Raw genomic sequence first — 25,161 nt, 5'->3', positions numbered from 1 at the left:
CAGTACATGGCAGAACGAGGCCAGGCTTGAGGTGGCACATGCCCGTCATCTCAGTACATGGCAGAACGAGGCCAGGCTTGAGGTGGCACATGCCCGTCATCTCAGTACATGGCAGAACGAGGCCAGGCTTGAGGTGGCACATGCCCGTCATCTCAGTACATGGCAGAACGAGGCCAGGCTTGAGGTGGCACATGCCCGTCATCTCAGTACATGGCAGAACGAGGCCAGGCTTGAGGTGGCACATGCCCGTCATCTCAGTACATGGCAGAACGAGGCTAAGTGAGACCCTCAGAAACTTGATGTGATCTTGCTTTTAAAACAAAAAGGGCAGCCGGGCGTGGTGGGCACGCTTGTAATCCCCGCGTTTGGGAGGCTGAGCCAGGAGGATCGCACGGGTTCGAAGCCAGCCTCAGCTACTGAGTGAGGCTCTCAGCAACTTAGTGAGACCCTGTTTCCAAATAAAATATAAAAAAGGTCTGGGAGTATAGCCTGGAGGTAGAAAGCCTCTGGGTTCCACCCCCAGTACCACCACCAACAACAACAACAAAAAACCCCAAAAAGGGCTAGCTGGGCGTGGTGGCGCACACTTGTAATCCCGGTACTTGGGAGGCTGAGATAGGAGGATCCAGGTTCATGGCCAGCGTCAGCTACTTAGGTCTCTGCAATTTAGTGGGACTCTGTTTCAGATTATAGAGTAAAAAATCAGGCAGGGGGTGTAGCTCCGAGGTAGAATGCCCCTGAGTTCAATCTCCAGCAACACACACACACACACACACACACACACACATTTAATTAAGTAAGTAATTAAAAAATAAAAAGGGATTATGATATGGTTTGGAAGTAGAATTCCCTAGGTTTTATCCCCAGTGCCAAAATAAATAAATAAATAAATAAATAGCTGTAATGGGTGTGGTGGCACACTCCAGTACTTGGGAGGCTGAGACAGGAAGATCGCAGTTTGAGGACAGCCTTAGCAACTTAGTGAGGCCCTGTTTCAAAATAAAGAATAAAATAGGGCTGAGGGTGTGGCCCCTGGGTTAAACCCCCAGTAAACACACACACAGCTGCTTGTAATAATACCACCCTCTTATACAAAAATGTTTCACCATTTACTAACATTTTAGCCCCATTTAGTAACATTTAATAATATTTAAGCCCCATTTACTAATTCACTGTAGGGTCACAGCTCTTATTAAGTGCTGCCTAACACTGCCACCTAGAGGTTACGAGCGTGACTACAGGCAACCCCTATTGAACTGCTCTTTTCAGAAGGGGGAAAATAGCTTTAATATGGAGCTTACACCACCCATATTAAAATTCTGTAAGAAATCTTAAAAATAGATGAAAAACACAGCTTGTTTTGGACATATGCTTTTATAAAGGTTTCAAAGATGCTACCCTCCCAATTCACTATTTAGTTCTTATTTTAATGGTATTTTCATTCTGTAGAACTCTGAGTTTTCATAAAAATTTTCTAGAAGTACGTACTCCAAACTTTAAAATAGCTTTTGCTTATAGGGAAGCAAAAAATATTGTTTATATTAGATAAAGATCAACTGCCTACAACCTGGTTATTTCACTAATGCAGCAAATCCACTCCGGGGGTTAGGTTCTGCTGCACGGAGCTTTCTGGACTCACTGTTCCTTTGCTGGACTCTGGTTGGTTCCTCCCGCTCTCTGGGTCCACCTGTGAACCCCACACTCTCCAAAGAAAAGCAAAAATCAAAGATGCTCAGGGCTTAAAGGGTTTTCACAGGAAGCTGGGCGTGGGAGAGCATGATTGTGATCACAGAACTTGGGAGGCTGAGAAAAGAGGGTCTCAGGTTTGAGGACAGCCTCACCCAGTGCACGAGGCCCTCTGCAACTTAGTGAGACACTGTTTCAAAATAAAGAATAAAAAAATCAGGCTGGAGATGTAGCTTTAGAGGCAGAGCGCCTCTAACCCCCAGTACTGAAGCAAAAAGAGAGAGAGGGAGATTCCACAGTCACCCAAGTTCCTACCACTGTGTGGATTCTCCGGCTACGTCCCTGTCCAGAGGTTTTCTTCAGTGACACATTTAGGGCCTCCAGGAGGAGACACTCTTGAGTCGGTGTTGCAAAGCTACCCCCAAGCCTGATGTACCCCTAGCATTTCCTTCTCACTTAGCCTCCTTTTTGGGGGGCAGGGAGGACTGAGAATCCAACCCAGGGGCATTCTGAGCTACACCTCTGACCCTATTTTTCTTTTGCAATAGGGTCTTACCAAGCTGCTGAGGCTATCCTCAAATCTGTGGTCCTCCTGTTTCAGCCTCCCAAGTACCAGGACGACAGCTGTGTGTCACCACAGCCAGCTTTTCTTCCTGGTTTTACTCCTAGCTGAAGGCAGGTCTCTGCCCATCTTCTGCCCAGGATGGAGGGATGTCCCCCTCCAGGTACAGTTCCCAGGTCGGGAGCAGGTATGATATCTGCAACTGTCCTGGGCGCCCTGCCCCTGTCCCTCCCTGCTGGTGGGAAGTGAAGCATAGGAACCGCCCTGGAGGGCCCTGAGGTCACTGCAGCCCCCCCAGGCGCAGTCCTTGAGGACCCAGGCTGTCGAGATGCCAGGCTCTCAGCCACCAATATTACTTGTTACAGGAGCTTAGCTGCAACCATTATTAAGCCATCTCCTAGCTTCTGTAATTTGCTAATCTGATGAGCAAACACACTATATTTTTGTATTGATCACCAATAATTTTTTTTTGCAGTGTTGGGGATGGAACCCAGGGGCATTCTACCTCTGAGCTACACCCCTAGCCCTATTTTTTATTCTTTATTTTGAGTTGCAAAGAGCCTCACTAAGTAGCTGAGGCTGGCCGCGAACTGTGATCCCCCTGTCTCAGCCTCCCGTCTCAGCCAGGCGTGGTGTCGCACACTTGTGCGACAATAAAAAATTACTAATCAGGCTCAATAAAAAATTATTAATCAGGACAAAACAGGATTTTCAGTGCTATAAAAAGGTAGGGGCTCCTTCATTTTCATATTATTATAGCAATAAAGGCAGAGCTAGTGAAGGCAGCCTGAGCAGGCGCTCTAAAGCGAGCTAATTCTGGTGCAAAGCCAGCTTCTTCCCCCCGCGCCTCTTCCCTCCAGGAGGAAGTAAAGGTGCTTCCCTGGGAAAAGTACTGAGAGGACTCACTGACTTTACCAAGGAAAACCCACCCTGTCCTATACTTAGCACTTAAAAATGTAAAGCTTTAAAATTCATTTAGAGCCGGGCATGGTGGTGTGCACCTGTAACCCCCGTACTTGGGAAGCTGAGAGAGGAGGACTGCACATTTGAGGCCAGCCTCGGCAACCTCATGAGGCCCTCCACAATTTAGTGAGACCCTGTTTTCAAATGAAAAATAAAATAGGGCTGGGAGTGTAGCTCAGAGGTAGAATGTCTCTAGGTATAATCCCCAGTACACACACACACACACACACACACACACACACACACACACACACACATCCTACACATCCTCATCAGAATGTGATCAGTGGGCAGATGGAAAAACATACCAAGTCAACTGTGCATTAAAGGACATAATCAACAAAGCAAGAAAGGAGTGTTGTGGAGTGATAGACGATACCTGAAGATCATGTATGTGACGGGGAGTTATATCTAGAATACACAGAGAACTCCTACAAGTCCAGCAACAGAGGAGCTATCAAGTTGATTAATAAATGCACCAAGGACTTTAGGCATTTCTCCAAAGACACGAATGGCCAACGAGTATGTGAAAACATGTGCTCCACTCCCTGACCACTGGGGAAATGGGAGTCAAAGCTCAGAGACACCACTCGTGTCCAACAGGACGGCTGGCGAAGGAAGGAAGGAAGGAACGAGGGAGAGAGAGAGGAAGGAAGGAAGGAAGGAAGGAAGGAAGGAAGGAAGGAAGGAAGGAAGGGGCACAACAGGCCGGTAGAAATGAGGAGCCGCCCGGAGGCACCGCGTGGGGGCGTGAAGTGGCGCTATGCTGGGGAAACAGATTGCAATCCTTTTAAAAACTAAAACCAGAATTACCACACGGCTCAGCAACTCTACTTCTGAGCATTTACTCAAAAGAACTGAAGGCAGGGTCCCCAACGCACACCTGTACCCCCGCGTGCCTGGCCGCTCTATTCACAAAAGCCAAGAGGTACACAAGCCAGACGTCCACCGACGGACAAAAGGACACACGGACGGCGGTCTACAAGACCGTGGAGCATTAATCCGTCCAAGAGGGCGGGAGAGTCCGACGCAGGTTGCAACACGGGTGAGCCTGGAGGACTTGATGCCGAGTGAAATAAGCCAGGCACCAAAGAACAACTAACTAACGAGCTCGTTAGCGAGGACCTGGCGTAGTCACCTTCATGAAGACAGGAGGAGAAATGGCGGTGCCCGGGGCGGGGAGGAAAGGGAGCGCTGCTGAAAGGCTGCAGTGTCAGTCTGTGAAGAGAAGTTCTGGGGACGTGAGCACTAGCAATTAAAATGATCGGGATGCTAGTTAATGCAATTTAGACGTGCATCCATATGTGTGTGTACATTTGTACATATGTGTGTGCATATATATAAAATCCAGTGCATATACATGTGCATATATATGTACCAAATTTGTTCCACAGACACCTTTCTGTTAAATAACATTAAAAATAAAATCTTCTCAAGGCCCTAGCCCAGGAATACATAGTCCTACGGAGAAAACTAGTCCCTAAAAGAGACACAATGCTTCTAAGAAGGCAGAAATAGTCTATAAGCCATCATGTTTTAGAGGAAATGAGGACGTGTCTATTACATAATACTCCATAATGCAGTAGTATGCACAAATTAACATTAACATACTTTATAACCTTTTACTGCTTGAACGCTTCTTAAAAGAAATGTCTTTCCGTTTTAACAAGACTTCAAATCCATGAAGGCAAAGCGCTGCGAGACCACCAAGCGCCTGTAGGTGGCAGTACCGCGCAGGGTCAGAGCGCCGGCAAGGACACAGACATCCCCTCTAACCAAGCTGCAGTGAATGGCCCTGACGCCCGTCCACCCTCAGGACCCCACAGGGCCAATCCTGCTGCACTTGTATTTTTTGCTGTTGTTTCACATTTTTATTTTTTATGTCTTTGTAATGGTATTTACCTGAAAACACTGGTCATCGATTTTTCAAGATCTGGCATAACTTTCTTATACAAATACAAACTCGTGCTTGGGAAATGGAGACAGGAGGATTGCACAGATTCGAAGCCAGCCTCGCTGGCTTAAGAGACCCTGTTTCCAAAAATAAAAAAGTATAAAGTAGGTCTGGGAGTGTAGCCCAGAGGTAGAAGGGCTTCCAGGAGCCCCAGTACCACCAAAAAAAAAAAAAAAAAAAAAAAAACTCGTAAGGCATAGTGGCGCTCACCATGCCTGAGGCTGAGGCTGAGGCTGAGGCTGAGACGGGGGACTGTGTGTTCAAAGCCAGCCTCAGCCACTCAGTGAGGCTCACATCAACTTAGCGAGGCTTTGTTTCAAATAAAAAATAAAAGTAACACCATAAAGGGAAAGAAAGAGTCCGGGTGTGGTGGCGCTCGCTTGTAATCCCAGCATTTCGCGGACAGCCTCAGCTACTTAGTGAGGCCCTTTGCAACTCAGTGAGACCCTGTTTCAAAAACTTAAAGAGACTGAAAAATAGGGCTGAGGGTGTAGCTTGGAGGTACGATACCCCTGGGTTCCATTCCCAGTATCGCAAAAAAAAAAAAAAGAAAGAAAGAAAGAAAGGAAAGAAAGAAAGAAAGAAATCAGCAAGTGCTGGTTAAATGGCAGTCTCCTTGCTGTGGGTAGCACTGAGTTGCAAGCATTGAACCATGAAGATGTGCTCAGTTTGATGTGCTAAGTCCTCGCTAACCCTGGTAAGCAAGAGTTATGTCACAGATACCTGAGCTCAGATACCTCAGCCCCCGCTTCCAAACCTATCAATGCTCATCCGAAATACAGAGTGGCACTAAGGTTAGAAAAGCAAAGCCTATGTCGGAGACGGGCAGTGCCCCCCACAGGCCCGCCCGTGCTGGCCGCCCGCGTGTCGGGCTGGTGCGGCCATCTGCTTCCTTCCCCTCCGGTTAGGTTTCTACTTAGACTGCGTGGCGAGGGGCGGTGTGCGCTGAGTCTCCTAAAGGACATCTGCATGAGGAGAGTTAGCAGTCGGAAGAGAGCGCCGCTGCACATGTCCGACTGCTTTGGGCCTGCTGCCGCACTTACTGCTATTTTTTATTTTGTTTTGCAGTACTGGGGATTGAACCCAGGGACAATGTACCTCTGAGGTACATCCCCAGCCCTCTAATTTTTTTTTTTTTTTTTTTGGTACTGGGGGTGTAACCCAGGGGCTTTTCTACCTTCGGGTTATACTCCCAAACCTATTTTATACTTTATTTGGAAACAGGGTCTCACTAAGTTGCTGAGAGCCTCACTCAGTAGCTGAGGCTGGCTTTGAACCTGCACGATCCTCCTGTCTCAGCCTCCCAAGCGCTGGGATTACAAGCGTGCGCTGCCACGCCCGGCCCCAGCCCTATTTTTATTCTGTAGTTTGAGTCTCACTGAGTTGCAAAGCGCACTTACTTTATAAGCATAACGGGCAAAGTTCTGGTAAACAGCTCTTTTGAGTAACCAGATCAGTGCAGTTCATTCTACAGAAAAAAGAAGCAAGCACAATATTTATGCCTTCCACTGCAGGCTAGTGATAGTGATCTCAAAAGGCTGAGTTAAAAGGCGGGCATGGTGCCACACTCTTGTAATCCCAGTATTTGGAAGGCTGAGACAGGAGGATCACATGTTTGGTAACAGCCTCAGCAACTTAGTGAGGCATCTGCAACTTAGTAAGCTCCATTTCAAGAAAAAAGGTAAAATATAAGCCAGGTGTGGTGGCGCACACTTGTAACCCCAGTACTTGGGAGGCTAAGACAGGAGGATCACAGGTTCGCAGCCAGCCTCAGCTACTTAGTGAGGGCCTCCGCAACTTGGTGAGACCTGCAAAGGTAAAGGGGGGTTGCTTCGGATGGCATGGAGACGGAGGGAACTCGCGCCTGGAATCCACAGCACAGGGTCGCCGAGTGCTGTGGTGTGAAAAATCCTCCGTGTCCTCAGCCCACAAGCACCGGTGACTGTGAGATCAGAAGGCAGCAGCAGGTCGAGAACATCCCAGTCATCTAGGGTTCTCGACCCGCTGCTGGGGCCTCGATTGGACGTGGGCTCAGCTAGGAAGATGTCACCCCGCAGAGCCTTGGCCCGACGTGGCGTGAGGCGCCGGCGGCTCGGGCCGGCCGCCTGCCATGCAGGAGCCTTAATGACTCAGAGCTTCTTGGCGACACGCTCTGAGCTGTCACTACTCCTTCTTGTTTAACAAGACCGATTTCAGCTGAACTCACCTATCGTCTATATATGGAGAGGATCTGAGTTCAAGTTGCTTGCTGTGATCGTTTGTATGGCTATAAAAACTAAACTGGAAAAAATAGCTGGAGGAAAGGAACTGGGGAATATTCAACTTTTATTATAACGTGGCTATAAAATTATAGATATAAGTGGTTGAGGTTTTTGTTTTGCTTTGAATTTTATGGTACCAGGGATTGGATCCAGAAAAATTCTACCTTTGAGCCCTTTTTATTTTTTATTTTGAAACAGTCTTGCTAAGTTGCCACACACTGACCTCAAACCTTGCAGTCCTCTTCTCGGCCTCCTAATACTGGGATTACAAGCATGAATCACTGCACCTGGCTTGTTGGCTTTTGTTTTCTGGGCTTTTTTTTTGGGGGGGGGCAGTACTGGGGATTGAGCTCCGAGATACACTCCTAGCCCCATTTTTATTCTTTCTTTTGAAACAGGGTCTCACTGAGTCTCTAAGATTCTTGCTAAATCGCCAAGGCTTGCCACAAACCTATGATCCTTCCATCTCAGCCTCCCAAGTACTGGGATTACAAGCATGCACCACCATGTCTGGCTGTTTTTTGTTTTTGTTTTTTAAACACATTCGGAGAAACAGTTTCCAAATCTATATCTAGAATCTCCTATTATTCAAGGAAGGAAGGAAGAAAAAATAGGGCTGGGGGTGTAGCTTGAAGGTAGAGTGCCCCTGGGTTCAATCCCCAGTACGGCAAAAAATAAATAAATAAATAATAAAAATAATTTATTCTGGTCATCTACCAACTTACAAGTTTTTTATCACCAAAGGTAAGGACTTAGGTAACTTTTGTTGGTGTGTATGTGGCCCTGAGGATGGAATGCATGGGTATTCTATCTCTGAGCTACACCCCTAGCCTTTTTATTTTTAAATTTGAAACAGGGTCGTGCTAAGTTGCAGAGGATGGCCTCAAACCTGTGCTCCTCCTGTCTCAGCCTCAGTCCTGGGATTACAGGTATATGCCATTATGTTCAGCTCTGAGTAACCCGTCTAAGGCACAGGGTTACCGCTTTGCCTGAGGGGGTAGAACAGGAGGCTCTCAAACTCTTCAAGGAGCAAATGCAGCTAAATAAGCCCGGCCTCTGAAAGCTGACGCACTGCACAGATTGTGACAACTGAGTAAAAACATAATTAAGATGCTAAGACACGCAGATAACATGTTAACGCAAGAGGGAGACAGAGGGAGGGCAAGGAGTGTGCACAGTGGCAGTGTTATCCAAGGCTAATTATTTTATTACTGCTAATTAAAGAAGAAAGAAAGTAAAAAAGACAAAACAAAAGCCAGGGCCCGGCAGGCGGTGGTCTGGCGGCTCACCTCCCTTCTTAGGTTGCAACACCCACCTGTGTAAATGACCCCGCTAAAGACTTCCGAGCCCTTTCTGCTAAGGTCTGCAGGAAGCGCGCGCAGGAGGAATTATTTCTAGATTGCCATGAGACAGAGAAGGGACCGAAGCCTTGGGGACTTACAAACGAAGGCAAACCAAAGTGTGCAAGTACATACAGCACAGCAAGTAACGGAGGGTCCCAGGTGCAGCCACTTAGAAATGTGGCTGGAGCCAGGCGGCACCCGGGCGCAGCCTCTGACCCAGCTACCCGGGAGGCTGAGGCAGGAGGATCACAAGTTCGGGGCTGGCCTGGGCAACTTAGTGAGAGCTTGTCTCAAAATAAAAAATAAAAAGGGCCAGGGATGTACACCAGTTGGAAGGGCACCCTTGAATTCAATCCCCAGTAATACACACACACACACACACACACACACACACAGAGGCTTAAATAAAAAGTAGATAGCCAATGATTTTTAGGGCCTTGTTAGGAAAAACATAGTTTTTCGAGCAGCTGCTAAGTATCAAGGTGTTTCTTTCCTGTGCACACGTGTGTTTGTGTGTGTGTGGGTGTGTGTGTGTGGTTGTGTGTCACTGGGGATCGAACCCAGGGGCATTCTACCTCTGAGCTACACTCCCAGCCCTACTTTATTTTTATTTTGAAACAGGGTCTTGCTAGGCGGATGAGTCTCTCTGCCTGTTGAGGCTGTCCTCGAACCTGCGATCCTCCAGCCTCCCAAGTGCTGGGGTTACAGATGTGCGCCACCACGCCTGGCTCACCGGCATGCTTTTTTAAGCACTTGGCACTTTCTTGAATCAGAATCCTACCAGGTGGGTTTTATATTCTATTTTTCCTATTTAGGAACACAGGCTTGGAATGACTAAGGAACTAAACAAAGTCACACAGTGTGTTAAGCTCAATATTCAATCTCCTTTGCTCTCCATAAAGGATGCGGACTTTAAACGTCAAAGTAAACAGCTAATTTTAAAAATCCCCTTTTGCTCTAACTGTTAAACACATGCCATCATTTCAAGAGGAGCACATGCTAAGTATGACTTCATCAACAAGTCGCTTGTGAGGAAGAAAAAAAAAACCACATCCAGAGTCAAGTCGTAAGTTGAAAAGCCTCATTTCAGAGGCACTTCCTGTAAGAGACAGAGCGGACTGAGCCCCACAGGACCGAAGCCTGTACCCAGAGCTGCGTCTGAGACCACCTTCTAAAAGCAACCGGGGGCCCAACGCAAAGAGATGGGGTATTTGTGAAATGCGCCACTTCCAGACAGAGCTGTTTCCACAAGCAACCAGAGGCATGTCCTTTTCAGAAATGGATACTCCGGGAAATGTTCACCTCTAAGACGGCCCTGTGACTGCAGAGAGGAGGTAAGCAGTACTCTTAACTTCATCGGAGATCATGACCAGAATCAATGCTTTGCTGACTACGGTCAAAATCGCTGTTTTATTTTAATAAAACGTTATAGAAACTTTGCTGAAGAATCTCGAAAGAGGTTATATTATCACTTCCCTGTGTTAGTAGTACGATTCTGTACTTGTTTTCATACTATTGTACATTAATAGTAAATGTAACTTTTTAAATTAGGGGAAATTTTGATATATCATAAATATATTTGTCACATGGCTTCAATTGTGTTGTTTCATGAAATTACTTGTAATTAAGAAAAGAAAAACTACAGATAAATGTGGAATCTAAAGCTTTTCAAAAGTTGAAAGGCACTTTTCAATTATTTAGCCAAAAAGTTCTATGTGTTTGCAGACAACCGTACTGGAATGCCATAGACAGATGCATCGCTCCTAGTTTTTTTCAGACTGTAGCAAATGAATATAGGTGTTAGTGTCAAATGCAGCACATACAAGCAGCTTGAGCCTGATGGCGGGGAGTATTTACTCGGTGGTTTACAAACAGGCATGTACATGACAAATTAGGGATGAGGATGGGGAGGGGAATACTACAAAATCTCATTTGCCTTACACATTTGCTATTTACTATTATTTAAAAATTCACTGAGAGTTTAAAAAAAATAAGCCGGGTAGCCGGGCGTGGTGGCGCACGCTTGTCATCCCAGCACTCGGGAGGCTGAGACCCGGAGGATCGCGGTTCGCGGACAGCCTCAGCTACTTAGTGAGGCCCTCTGCAGCTCAGTGCGACCCGGTTTCAAAATAAAGAAGAAAAAATAGGGCAGGGGGTGTAGCTCGGAGGTTGAATGCCCCTGGGTTCCATCCCCAGACCCGCAAAAAAATAAAATAAATAAATAAGTAAATAAATAAATAAGCTGGGCATGGTGACACACCCCTGTAATCCCAGTACTTGGGAGGCTGAAACAGGAGGATTGCAGATTAGAGAAAGCCTCAGTAACTGAGGCCCTATTTCAAAATTAAGAGCCCTGTGCTTGGGAGGCAGAGACAGGAGGATCGCACAGGTTCGAAGCCAGCCTCTGCTGGCTTAAGAGACCCTATTTCCAAGTAAAAAATATAAAATAGGTCGGGGGATGTAGCCCGGAGGTAGAAGGTCCCTGGGTTCCCTCCTCAGTACCACCAAAAAAAAAAAAAAAAAAAATTAAATAGAACTGGGGTATGTTGCTTGGAGACAGAATGCCCCTGGGTTCAATCCCTTGTCTGTCTGTCTGTCTGTCTATCTCTCTCTCTCTCACACACACACACACACACACACACACACACACACACACAGTAAGATTTAAGCTTCCAAATCCCCCTCCTTTGTCCAATACTGAAAATTTAATTTTCATATTAAGAACTTTTCTCATTTGATTGAAATTAATACTCTTGTTACATCAATATTTAGAATTTTACTATGAATTTTAAATAATTATATTCCAAACTCAAGTTCAATCCAAATATTTGAAAAACTAGTTTAGGAAGTCAAAAAGAAGAGAAAGTAGGAAGGAGAAAATAAAGAAAGGATGGAGGGAAGGAGACAAGCTCGTATCTCATGTTTATCCAAAGTAACTGCACAAATGAATTATTATCAACAGCCCACAATGCTGCGGCCTCAGGCTGCCAACCGCCCCCCATAACCTTCACCAAAGACAGCTGAAGCTTGTGGCAGCCGCTCTACATCGTGACATTTTTGAAAGAAGCCAAGCGCTCTGCACAGTGACATTTGTGAAGGAAGCCTCTCCTACACCTCCACATTTCAGAGCGCTGCCTCCAGGTTCCACCCCTTGGCAGAGGCTCTGGTTTAGTGGAGGACACACCGCAGGGAAGGAACTTCACATTGAGGGGCCAGTGCCGCCTACCACCTCAGCCAGACCCCTTTCCATTTGAAAGGGACACATATTGCTTATTGGTTGGCAATTCAAATTTGTTAGTTTCTACATGCACAAGTTTCCCAGTGACTTCTTATCAGAATGACTTTTCTGAGACACTCCTTTTAAACTGTAACAACCTTAGGCCAGGCGTGGTGGGGGCACACTTGTAATCCCCGCGCTTGGGAGGCTGAGACAGGAGGATCGCACAGGTTCTAAGCCAGCCTCAGCTACTTAGTGAGGCTCTCAGCAACTTCGTGAGACCCTGTTTCCAAATAAAGTATAAAATAGGTCTGGGAGTATAGCCTGGAGGTAGAAAGCCTCGGGGTCCCCCCCACCAGTACCACAAAAAAAAAAAAAAAAAAAAAAAAAAAAAACCTGTAACAACCAGTGTGTCTGTCTCTAGGCAGAGGGGGTGTGGGGTTCCTGTGCTGGCCAGGGCTTCCTTTCAAGGCGTTGCTTTCTGTGCGCCACTGAAGCAGCTGAACCAGCTTCGGGGATGCTGAAGGGATGCTGGTGCACACCACCCGGTAGCCTCAGCCCAGGGACCCTCCAATGTGCGCTCAAAATAGCTCATCTGTTGTTCTAGGAGTCACCTCTTGACCTGGGGACCAAGACACAATACACGGCTGCTTCTAGACGTATGACAACTTAAGAGAACAGAAGATCTCTTAAGAAGTGTTTGACACTCAAAGAAAAATGTCTAACGGTCAACTCTGCAAGTCTTCCTTAACAAACCAGAGAACAGCTGCCAGGGGTCACCTCACCAGACATTCTTTCCCTCTTAGCCTTTGTTTAGTGAGCAGTTCTTTATTGAGTATCTATAACAGACACGCATATAGCAGCGAGAAAGTCTTGTTCTCTCCTATAGAAGAATTATTGCAGCTGTTCAATAATTAACCAGTTGTATGGCTCTTTTCAGTTTTCTCATAGACATTTTGTTTATCAAAATGATACTTAATGCTGGGCGTGGTGGCGCACGCTTGTAATCCCCGCACTTGGGAAGCGGAGACAGGAGGATCGCACAGGTTTGAAGCCAGCGACGCTGGCTTAGGAGACCCTGTTTCCAAATAAAAAGTATAAAATAGGTCTGGGAGTGTAGCCTGGAGGTAGAAGGGTTTCCAGGAACCCCAGTACCACACACACACACACAAAAAGATACTTAATGAGTGGCCAGGCATGGTGGTGCATGCCTGTAATCCCAGTACTTGGGAGGCTGAGGCAGGAGGATTGCAAGTTCAAGGCCAGCCTGCACAACTTAGAGAGACAATGTCTCAAAATAAAAACAAGCTGGGAATGTAGCTCAATGGTAGAACAATCCTGGGTTCAATCCCCAGTACCCAAAATGAAAATATATATTTAATGAATAAAGTGTATTATTTGGATATTACTAATTTGGGTTATAAAATATTTAAACAAAATAAACATGATGAGTGGAAAACCATTTTATAAGATTTAAAACCCATAACTGGCTTTTCTCCAGCTAGTTCAAATTTTTAAAATTGCTTATTATAGAAAAAAAATTGCTACCCAATTTCACACTACAGAAAAAAAAAAAAAACACATAAAGAAGAGGTCATGGTGTGGGGAGAAGAGAGGTAAGCAGGGAGCGTGAACTGAACGAGTCTGCAGGGCGTTGGGACACCCCAGCCATGGCGCTGGGCTGGGAGGAGCCCAGGGTTAGCGTGCTGTCTAGCTGTGGGAAGGCTTGCTTTCAACCCCAGCACTGAAAGGGGAAAAAAAGAAAACATAATAGCGACAGTCTCTAGGGAACGTATCCCCTAATAGATGCTCAGGCCCCTAAATTGAGTTCTCAACACAAAATGCTTCCGCAATTAGACAGCCGCGATGAGGACATTAATCCTTTTTGTTTTTCCATCTAAGGCTGTTATTCCTGATTTTACGATTTCGCGTCTGAGTACCACCCTGCCAGCAAGCCGCAAGATGACCACCCTGAGCAGTGAAGACCAGCTGTCCACCCCGCCTCCCAGCTCGGATCCGGGTGAGTTCAGGATGGCGGCCCTCGTCTTCTACGGCTGCTTGTTCCCGGTCGGCCTGCTGGTCAACGGCACGGCGCTCTGGGTCTTCAGCTGCTCCACCAAGAAGAGGACGTCGGTGACGGTGTACATGATGAACGTGGCGCTGCTGGACCTGCTGCTCATCCTGGGCCTGCCCCTGCGCCTGTTCCACTACGCCCGCGGCGAGTGGCCCTTCGGGGCGCCGCTGTGCCGCGCGCTGGGGGCGCTCACCGTGCTCTACCCCTGCGCCGCCCTGTGGCTCCTCGCCTTCCTCAGCGCCGACAGGTACATGGCCGTCGTGCAGCCGAGACACGCCAAGGAGCTCAGGAACACGGGCAAAGCCGCGCTGGCCTGCGCGGGCATCTGGGTGATGACCCTGGCGACCACCGGGCCGCTGCTGCTGCTCTCCGCCGACCCCGACGGGGCGGCGCCCGCCACCTGCCTCAAGGCGGCCGACCTCGCCCCCCGGGGGGCCGCGGGCGCGCTCAACGTCGCCCGCCTGGTCCTCTTCTTCCTGGTGCCCACCTTCATCATGATCGGGTGCTACCTGGCGGTCATCCACAGCCTCCTGCGCGGCGGCGCCTCGCGGCTGAAGCCCAGGGCCAAGGAGAAGTCCATCAGGATCATCCTGACGCTGCTGGCGCAGGTGCTGGTCTGCTTCCTGCCCTACCACCTGTGCGGCGCGCTGCTGATGCTGCGGGGCGAGGCGGGCCGCTACAGCCCCTGGGGCGCCCTGGCCACCTTCCTCATGAACCTCAGCACCTGCCTGGACGTCATCCTCTACTACATCGTGTCCAAGCAGTTCCAGGCCCGCGTCATCAGCGTCATGCTCTACCGCAACTACCTGCGGAGCGCGCGCAGGAAGAGCGTGCGCCCGGCCAGCCTGCGGTCGCTGAGCCAGGCCAACAGCGAGATGCTGTGACCCGCCGAGCCACGGGCGACCCCGGGGGCCTGGTACTCTATGTTATCGAGGCCCTTCTGCTGGAACGAAGTAAACTCGAAACGTTCTCTGTTCGGGGATCTTATTACTGCAGAGACAATATTTAATGTAGATTAAATATTCTGATTTTTATTTTCACTTTTTATCTCAAAGCTTTTATAAAAGAATTTTCGCGAATTATTGGTGGAAAACACCCAAACCGTGTTTCACAGCCAAGCCTTATCCACATAGATAATTGACTTAATTGCCTTAACTTTTTGGGTTTTTGAGATTTTTTTTTTGGTACTGGGGATTGAACCTAGAGGCATTCTATCCCCAAGCTATGTGCCCAACCCGATTTTATTTCTTTATTTGCAAACAGGGTCTCACTAGAGTTCTGAGAGCCTCACTAAATTACAGAGGCTGGCCGGGCGTGGTGGCGCACGCTTGTAATCCCCGCGTTTGGGAGGCGGAGACAGGAGGATCGCGCCGGTTCGAAGCCAGCCGCGCTGGCTTAAGAGACCCTGTTTCCAAAAATAAAAAAAAAGTATAAAATAGGTCTGGGAGTGTAGCCCGGAGGTAGAAGGGCTTCCAGGAACCCCAGTACCACCAAAAAAAAAAAAAAAAAAAATTACAGAGGCTGGCTTTGAACTTGTAATCCTCCTGTCTCAGCCCTCAAGCACTGGGATTACAAGTGTTAGCCACCAAGCCCAGCTCTTTTTTTTTCCTCTTTCGTGTGTGTGTGTGTGGGGGGGTACTTGGGATAGAACCCAGGGGCATTCTACCTCTGAGCTATACTCCCAGCCTCATTTTATTTTTTATATTGAAATAGGGTCTCACTGAGTGGCTGACGCCGGCCACAGACCTGCAACCTTCCTGCATCGGCCTCCCAGTACTAGGATTCCAAGCCTGTACCATTATGCCTAGGTCAACATCGTGGATTTAATTCTGTGTGTAAATGATTCATAAGAAAAAAATCTAGCTACTGCTCAAAACACTTTGAGCACACTTATTTTCCGTCTCGATGCACCGCCCCGATATCTAATTTATACTCAGGGTAAGAGATCTAAATTAAATATTTGACCTTTAACCACTAAGCTTCCAGGATTTCTATACAACTGTGTCTAACTCTTCACTGTTACTTGCTGCTGAGCTAAACTGGTGGTGGCCAGCAACAGAGGTCTGGAAAAGCCACCCCTACCTACTAAATTTATTTCCTTTTCAAAACAGACTAAAGTCACTCAACAAACACTTCCTGAGAACCTACTATGTACCAAACCTCACCTACAACTAATGATGGAAACTTCACCTGAGGTCCTATTCATGCCCAATAATCCAGTGGCCCGAGATGTTTACTGTACGGTGAGAACCCTTCTCCACTGCTGACAGCTGGGTCTTGCCACGTGATTAAACAGCATCTTACAAAGGAGCACTATTCAGCAACCTTAAGTTTCTTTTGTTTTTTTTTTGTTTGTTTTTTTTTTTGGTGGTGGTACTGGGGATGGAACCCAGAGGCTTTCTACCTCTGGATTATACTCCCAGACCCATTTTATATTTTATTTGGAAACAGGGTCTCACTAAGTTGCTGAGAGCCTCATTAAACAGCTGAGGCTGGCTTCGAACCTGCGCGATCCTCCTGTCTCAGCCTCCCAAGCGCGGGGATTACAGCGTGCGCCACCACGCCCGGCTCAGCAACCTTAAGTTTTATGGCCATTTAATTTCTCCGTAAAGTAACAAACCAAATAATTATGCCATGTAAAACAAAAGGAACTCCACTATAATCTGTAAAGATCTTATTATTCTAAATACTACGGAAGTCAACGGAATGATTTAACTATAACTTCCCTTCTGCTAAATCACCTTTATTACTCTTAACATGGCAACCCCCAAACGAGACTGACAACCAAACACATGCATTGTTACTAAGAGATTTCTAGAATTAACATGGGTAAGAATATATTTCTTTTAAAAAAAAAAAAGAAAAGAAAAAGAAAGGAGTCTAAAATAAAACAGCACTTTAGTACTTGAAGATTCTGTACAGGATGGAATCCAACCTTTCTGTTTGAAATATAGAGAAACTGAGGTTCAAAGAAGGTTGTGTGGCTTGTTCAGCAACAGAACCAGGGCTAGAAACCAAGTTCAGTTCTCCTTTCAGGTTCAACTCCAAATTTTCAATAATCATCAGCAAGCCAAGCGTGCTTGCACACCTATAATCCCAGTGCTTGGGAGGCTGACACAGGAGGATCGTACAGGTTCGAAGCCAGCCTCAGCTACTGAGTGAGGTTCTCAGGTTCCACACCCAGTACGAGAGAGAGAGAGAGAGAGAGAGAGAGAGAGAGAGAGAGAGAGAGAGAGAGAGAGAGGAGAGAGGAGAGAGGAGAGAGGAGAGAGGAGAGAGGAGAGAGGAGAGAGGAGAGAGGAGAGAGGAGAGAGGAGAGAGGAGAGAGGAGAGAGGAGAGAGAGAGAGAGAGAGAGAGAGAGAGAGAGAGAGGAGAGAGAGAGAAAGAGAGAAAAAAGAAATAGAACCTGAGAGAAGCTACTTGATGACAAAGTCCATACCATTCCCACTATGCCAGAATTGTGAAGAGTCTGGCCTTTATTATTCTGGGAGGTTTTTTGTTTGTTTGTTTGAACTTGGTACTGAGGATTGGACCCAGGAACATCCTACCTCTGAGCTACAACCTAGCCCTATATATATATATATATATATATATATATATATATATATATATATTTTTTTTTTTTTTTTTTTTTTAATTTTAAGACAGGGTCCTACTAAGTTGATGTGAATCTAAGTTGCTGAGGCTGGCCTTGAACTTTCAATCCTCCTGTCTCAGCCTCTCAAGTAGTAGAATTTCAGGCATGGGGGATTAAAGATTTTAAAGACAAAGTCTGCTATGATCGCTATCATCAAGCCCATTTTGTGTGTGTATGTGTGGTACTGGGAATTGAACCCAGGGGCATTCTACCTCTGAGCTACACCCCCAGCCCTATTTTTTTATTCTTTATTTGGAAACAGGGTCTCACTAAGTTGCAGAGGGCCTCACTAAGTAGCTGAGGCTGGCCAAGAATCTGCAATCCTCCTGTCTCAGCCTTCCAAGTACTGGGATTCCAAGCATGCACCACCATGCCGGTATTCTAGAACATGGCCTTTGACAGCCTTACAATGCAATGCAATGCTTTGAAATTGACAGGAGGAATAGTTAGAGAATTGCTGTCTAAAAAAAAAAAAAAAAAAAAAAATCCAGGAAAGAAAAGATCAGAGTTTAGACTGGGGTCTAACTCTGATGTTATGAAGTAGAGAGAAAAGATGAACAAATGATCTGTTTAGGACTTTGAATGAACAAGCCTCAGTGCCCCACCTCACTGATAAGGGACCACTTCCCAGCCTGGGGACTGAGCAACCGGAAATGCCACTAAGATAAGGGTCAGAGATCGAGCAGGGAGGGGAGGAAGACCAGCAGAGATGAGGCCCCCAAACAAGAGGAGTCTAGAAGCGGTTAGGAAACAGGCCCAGGAAGATCAGGAGAGCAGCCCGGGCTGGACACCGAGGGCTCGGACGCAAACGAGCTGTGAACTGTCTAAAGTCAGAGCCGTGGGGCCCACGAGACCCCTGAGTGACAGAGAAGAGGGATGGAGGAAGTAGTTACGATGAGGGGTCCAGGGGAGAGAGTGCTGGGCCGCGAGCAGGTGTCTCCTGAGGTAAGCAGAGATTGGGGCATTCGCTGTACTACTGAAAGGTAAACAGGCTAACAGCTGGCTTAGAAATGAAGTGGTCACTGGAGACGTCTGCAAGAAAAGTTTCAACAGTCCTGTGGTTAAAAAAATAAATAACAAAGAACTGTAGAAAGTGCGATAAATTTGGCACTGATGGAAGGGGGAAATATATGTTATGTGAAAAACAATGTAAAACTGTAAAACATTGATTGAAAATAATAATTTCCTCTCTTTCTTGAGTTTCTGAAGCTTTCCTTTCATCAATGAGACATATTTACAACAAAGTTTATTTATGGAATTAATTATATTTCAAGATGTCTGTGCCTGAGAAGGCTTCAAGATTATAAAAAGTAATACTGTAAGGCAATGGGTAAACTCACATTCTTTAAAGATCATATTATCACTTTTGAATTCATTCAAATTTGCCACTCTTGCTACAAACTGGGATTTGAATAGCTCTCTTTCAGCCAGGTATGGTGGTGCACACTTGTAATCCCAGTACCTGGGAGGATGAGACAGGAGGATTGCAGGTTTAGGACAGCCTCAGCAAGACTCTGTTTCAAAATAAAAATAAAAAATAGGAAGTGTAGCTTGATGGGGAAATTCCCCTGAGTTCAATCCCCAGGGCCACATCTCTCTTAAGAATAAGTAAGAGCCGGGGCGCAGGCTTGTAATCCCTGTGCTTGGGAGGCAGAGACAGGAGTATCCCATAGGTTCGAAGCCAGCTGTGCTGGCTTAAGAGATCCTGTTTCCAAATAAAAAGTATAAAATAAGTCTGGGAGTGTAGCCCAGAGGTAGAAGGTTTCTGTAAAGGAGACACCTCACCACACCTTGCTAGGGGAGGTACCTTACAGGACGTTCACTACGTCAGAATCACGCAAACAAGATGGAGGTCATGGGTATAAAAGGCCGAGTCCACGTGTAAGCCCTTTGGTGTATTCATTTCAAGTCATCCCCCCACCCATGCCATTTTGGCATGGGGCTGTATTTCTATTTTCTGTATTTCTATCTTTCTAATAAACTTCTTTAAATCTTCAGCAACTGTCCAAGCTGTGCATATTTATTCTTAGCTTAGGACAAGAACCCGCAGTAATTTCCTGTTTTTGGTCGTTTTGGATTTTGTTATGGGTTGGGGGAAAGTGTGTCCGGCACCCTCGCAGGGGTTCCCGGGGAACAGTTTCCTCAAACCATACTCCAAATCCGTAACAGTTTCCAGGAACCCCAGGACCACAAAAAAAAAAAAAAAAAAAGAAAGAATAAGTAAAAAATCCTCACCAACTTCAAAATTGCATCAGACCTCATGTACCAGTTAAAATAAGATTCTATAATGAAATAAATGAATGTAAGGTTGTACTGTCCTTCCTATGTGCAGTAGAAAAAATGAGTCATTAGACCAGGGGATGATATAAATAACAATTAAGAATGATATTCCTATCCCTCCCCAAGACTTACTCTCACACAAATACACGTGACATACACACAGCCCTCCAAAACTCAGTACCCTTTACAAAGAACCGAAAAGAGCTGGCCTGGGTAAGAAATGTTTCTGGAAAAATGGAAGGTTTAGCACGCTGCTTCTTTGCTGACTTAACCCTGAATCCTTCCTGAAGACCACACTATACTCACAGGTGCAGAGCAGGCAACTTAGACTTCTAGGCCTATTTACAATTCTAACCATGGTGCTCACCAAAACCACACAACAGTTACGACGCAGAATATCGTCTCCACTTCCGTGGCATTCGGAACCCTCCATTATTAACAGCTAAAGGCCAACATCCATAGGCATTCATGCCAACCGTAATTCAATAAATCCCACGAAAGGCAACTACGCTGTAATTACTAACAACGCAAGTTTGAAAGCTATTAGAACGCTAACTATATTTGAAAAACAGGGAGCCCCAGTGAATTTGAATCAAGACACATCCAATAGACTAACAGTTCTCAAAACCAGAAATTTAAAATGAAAAAACAAGGCTGGGCACACACAGAATTTTAAATACAACCTGCGCTTTATACCATCTCATGTAGACATATATACTGCACGTGAGCATAAACTCACAACCAGAGATGCTGAAGGGCCACCTCACGTATACAAACAGCTCTGCTCCTGGTTACTAGTCATTTCATACAGTAAAACAGCTCTTTACTTCAAGAAAACCAAGACAATATGGAGGTGGATACACAGAGTCAGGTCAATCATTGCAGGCTGAATACACCCATCTACTGACTTTGTTTGGTTTGTGGTTTTTTTTTTTTTGGTATTTTGTTTTTTTGTGGCACTGGGGATGGAAACCGGGGCATTCTATCTCCAAGCTTCACCCCCAGCCCTATTTTTTATTCTTTATTTTGAAACCGGGTCTCACTAAATTGCAGGGGGGGGCCTTACAGGTTGCTGAGGCTGGCCACAAACCTGTGACCCTCCTGTCTCAGCCTCTCAAGTACCAGGATTACAAGTGTGAGACAACACGCCTGGCTTTTGTTTTACCTTTGATGGACGTTATTTTTACCTTTGGTGGAAATGTATGAACAATTATCAGCTTAAAATTTTCTTCAGAAATATAACTTTATATAAATGTATTTTGTTTCCTAATCTGACTTTTTATTTTTGTGTTTAATTAGTACATAAAATTACAAAGACAAAATATTATTTAAACACAAAAAACAAGTCCTATCTTCAATACATGAACAGCACATTCATCAAAAACTCTCTAAAACATACAATTTCAGAGCTGAAGAATTAAATGTAAAACACTGGGTTTCTTATACCATATTAATAGTAATTTTACTTTTATCTAAAAGTTTAAAATATTTTTTGCTGACTCTTATGAATAATAATGCTTTTGATGAGATTTTAAAGTTCTAACTTAAACCAATATTTAAGAGGTACTTACAATCCGGAAGGCAAATTACTGGCCACAGTGATACCAAATGAATACTGCATAGTTTCAACGAGAATAAAATCAAACAAGGCTGACAAAACCCAGCAACCTAGCAAGAAAGACTGAAAAACAAAACAGAAAAATATGAGAGGGATGCTTCGCCAAGAAGACGAACTAACATTCAGTGGGTTAGAGCCAGCTCAGTCAGGTGTGTGTTCATATGCAATCCGCTCTCGCCATTTCTAAATGTGTTGAAGAAATGAGACGTAGAGCAAGATCTATTTTCAACAAGGAACACACAAACCACTAAGCAAAATAAGTGCACTAGGATTTTATTAAAGTCAAAGTCCTAATTAGAACTTTTGCTACAAGCTCACACTCAATACCACCTCTTGTCATTAGCACTGTTTTATTATTTTATTATGCCACTGGCTTCAAATTAAGATTTGTTTTAGTTACTGTCCGTGTCCCAAATCAGATGCAGGATTAGGTCATTAAAAAGATAAATAAGCTAACTTTAACAAAAATAGATTTATTTTAAAATAAGGAAATAAAGCAATTTTTTTCTAGAACCAAAACAGCAAAGGCAAAATACATAAAAACTTACCGCAAATTTTCTGCTTCCATATCTTCTTTCAAATATCCTAAAATTATAAATAAGCAAGCTACTGCAGAAAGTGTCTTTCAAATCAAGGCAAATTATTCTTCCGCATATCAACCTCCAAATCTAGACAGGGATTAAAGAAAACAATAAGAGTTGTACTTGTTCATGACTCTGCCTTAGCAAATTTATTATGCTTACTTTATGCTACTTGTTTGTAAATACTAATTTAAGCAAAATTATGATGCATTAAAAATAAACTACATGTAACACTGAAATGAGCTCAGCTCCTACTAAAAATTCCTTTCAAAAAAACACAAAAGGTACTTTGGGAGTTTCTATTTGTTTGTTCCATATTATGGCAAGAAAGTGTATTTTCATAAGACAACAGGAAACTGCCTGTAAAATAAATTCAGAGAAATGAACCAAAATGAAAACCTAGCAAATATTTGCCTTTAGGCTCCTGAATAAAACAAAGATGTAGTTGAAAAACAATTTAGGTATAAATTCAAAAACATATATATCTGAACTTAATTTTTTTTTTTTTTTTTTTTTTGGATAGTGCTAGGGATTGAACACAGGGGCATTCTACCTCTGAGCTACAGCCCTATCTTTTTTTTTTTGGGGGGGGGTACTGGGGATGGAACCCAGAGGCATTCTACCTCTGAGCTGCATACCCAGCCCTATTATTTATTTTTTATTTTGAAACAGGGTCTCACTGAGTTGCAGAGGGCCTCACTAAGTAGCTGAGGCTGTCGGCGAACCTCGATCCTCCTGTCTCAGCCTCTCAAATGCTGGGATTACAATCGTGTGCCACCACGCCCGGCTCCCAGACCTATTTTCTATTATTTATTTTTGAAATAGGGTGTCACTAAGTGTGGGGGGGCTCATTAAATACCTTAGGCTGGCCTTGAACCCCTGGTCCTCCTGCTCAGCCTCTCAAATACTGAGATTACAAATGTGCGCCACCCCTCCCGGCAATAACTTTTTTTTTTAAATCCATTTTTGGTTGGATGAAAAATATATATGAAAATAATAAACAAAAAAGAGCTACTCAAATAAGAGCTATTTTGAGTCTTAGAGATTTTCTGGCTTTTTAAAGATAATCCCAATGACACAACACATTCTGATCTTTTTTCCCTTCACAGTTACCTTGAGGGGTAAACAAACTAGCCCAATCTCTTCTTTGAATTTTTCTTGAGGCAAAACAGACATAAGATAAAACCTGACATCCTAGAATTCTACTCAGCAATAAAGAGCAATGTTGCCATCTGCAGCAAAACAGAAGGCCCTGGAGAGCACTGAGATCACCAGTCGCAGAGAGCGAAGGCACCTATGTCTTCTCTCATGCAGAACGAGGGTGTCATCGGGAGGGACACAAGAAGGGCTTCAGATGGCGGAGGAGAAACCCCAGTGAGCAAGGAGGGCTTTAGAGCAGGGAGAGTCACTGAAGGAAACACTTCCATTGATATTACATCCGTACGTGAAATTGCCAGTGCCTCTCCCAATCTCCTGCATGGGGAAGGAGGGCGTAGGGAGGAGCCGGGCGCTCACCAAGCTCTGCGTGCATGGGCGTCCCCATCACTCCAAACATTACCATGTGAGACCAATAAAGTATATTGTTAAGCCGGGCGTGGTGGCACACACTTAAGAGCCCAGCATTCGGGAGGCTGAGACAGGAGGATCACGGTTCGAGGGCAGCCTCAGCTACTTAGTGAGGCTCTTTGCAACTCAGTGAGACCCTGTTTCGAAATAAAAAATAGGGCTGAGGGTGTGGTTCGGAGGTAGAATGGCTCTGGGTTCCATCCCCAGTACTAAAAAAAAAAAGTATATTGTTAAAAAATTTGCCATTGTGAGCCGGGTGTGGTGGCACACGCTTGTAATCTCCACACTTGGGAGGCGGAGAGAGGAGGATCGCGCAGGTTCAAAGCCGCCACACTGGCTTAAGAGATCCTGTTTCCAAATAAATATATAAAATAGGTCTGGGAGTATAGCCCAGAGGTAGAAGGGTTTCCAAGAACCCCAGTACCAAGAAAAAAGAAAAGTGTAAATGTCAGTAGAATTAAGAATGTTCACAATGTTGTGCAACCATCACCATTACCGTTTCTAGGATGTGTCCAACATCCAGACAGAAACTCTATATTCACTGAACACTAACTCTACTCCTCCTCCCACAGCCCGGGAAGACTGCCTTGACCGTGTTCTACTTTCTGTCTACAGGGATCTGCCTCTTCGAGGTCCCTGATAGAAGCGGAACAGCGTCTGCCTTTTGTGTCTGGCTTATTTACCTCACTTTGTTTGATACTTTCAAGCTTCATGTTGAAGTATGTATCAGAATCTCGTTCTCTTCTACTGCTGAGTAATATCCCCATGTCTGTGTCAGAATCTCGTTCTACTCCTGAGTAATACCTGTATACCCTATATTTTGTTCGTTCACCTCATCTCTTTTTTTTTTTTTTTTTGGTGGTACTGGGGTTCCTGGAAGCCCTCCTTCCTCCGGGCTATACTCCCAGACCTATTTTATATTTTTGAAACAGGGTCTCTTACGCCAGCACGGCTGGCTTCGAACCTGCGCGATCCTCCTGTCTCCGCCTCCCAAGCGCGGGGATTACAAGCGTGCGCCACCACGCCCGGCTCTTGTTCACCTCATCTCTTGAAGGACATTGGTGTGTCTGCACCTTCTGACTACTGTGAACAGTGCTGCAGTGCACACGGGCAACATCAGCTTTACTTTAAGATCCAAAATAGAGGCACCAAGAAAGTATTTTACTTAACTAAAGTTCTACAATCTCTTCTCTTCCCAGCCAAACAATAAGAATACAAATGATAAAACTGACTGTACACCCATCCAAGTGCTTCACACCCGTGTTCTCCAAGCAAGACACTGCACCAGGCAAAGCATCTGTCGCCAGTGACTACAAACACGGGGGCATTGCGCCGGCCGAGGGACGGCCGCTGGAGCTCACCTCGCCCGCTCGCTGGGCCGGCCTGGGGTGGCTGCCTGCAAGTCCGTGCTCAGGCCG

General features: G+C 45.5%; 2 protein-coding genes across 2 annotated transcripts in view; one reads left to right on the top strand and one right to left on the bottom strand.

Moving 5' to 3' along the window:
• The window catches only part of UBAC2 (UBA domain containing 2), a gene marked incomplete at both ends in the record, with an annotated part of 146,426 nt that overhangs the window by 96,292 nt on the left and 24,973 nt on the right, over positions 1 to 25,161 (bottom strand). Inside the window, 2 exons of the mRNA XM_080689928.1 lie at positions 21,550 to 21,659; positions 22,145 to 22,264. Of these exons, the coding sequence (XP_080546054.1) occupies positions 21,550 to 21,659; positions 22,145 to 22,264 (230 nt within the window). The remainder of the gene's footprint in view (positions 1 to 21,549; positions 21,660 to 22,144; positions 22,265 to 25,161) is intronic.
• On the top strand, positions 13,949 to 14,944 carry GPR18 (G protein-coupled receptor 18; the record flags this gene model as incomplete). Its single annotated transcript, XM_080720047.1, has 1 exon — positions 13,949 to 14,944. One exon carries the CDS (start codon positions 13,949 to 13,951, stop codon positions 14,942 to 14,944), a length of 996 nt encoding a protein of 331 aa, XP_080576173.1.

This window comes from Muscardinus avellanarius (genome assembly GCF_963383645.1).
Source record: "Muscardinus avellanarius genome assembly, chromosome: 2".
Lineage (NCBI taxonomy): Eukaryota > Metazoa > Chordata > Mammalia > Rodentia > Gliridae > Muscardinus > Muscardinus avellanarius.
The sequence above is the reverse complement of the archived record's forward strand: the minus strand, read 5'-3'. Positions and strand labels throughout refer to the sequence as shown.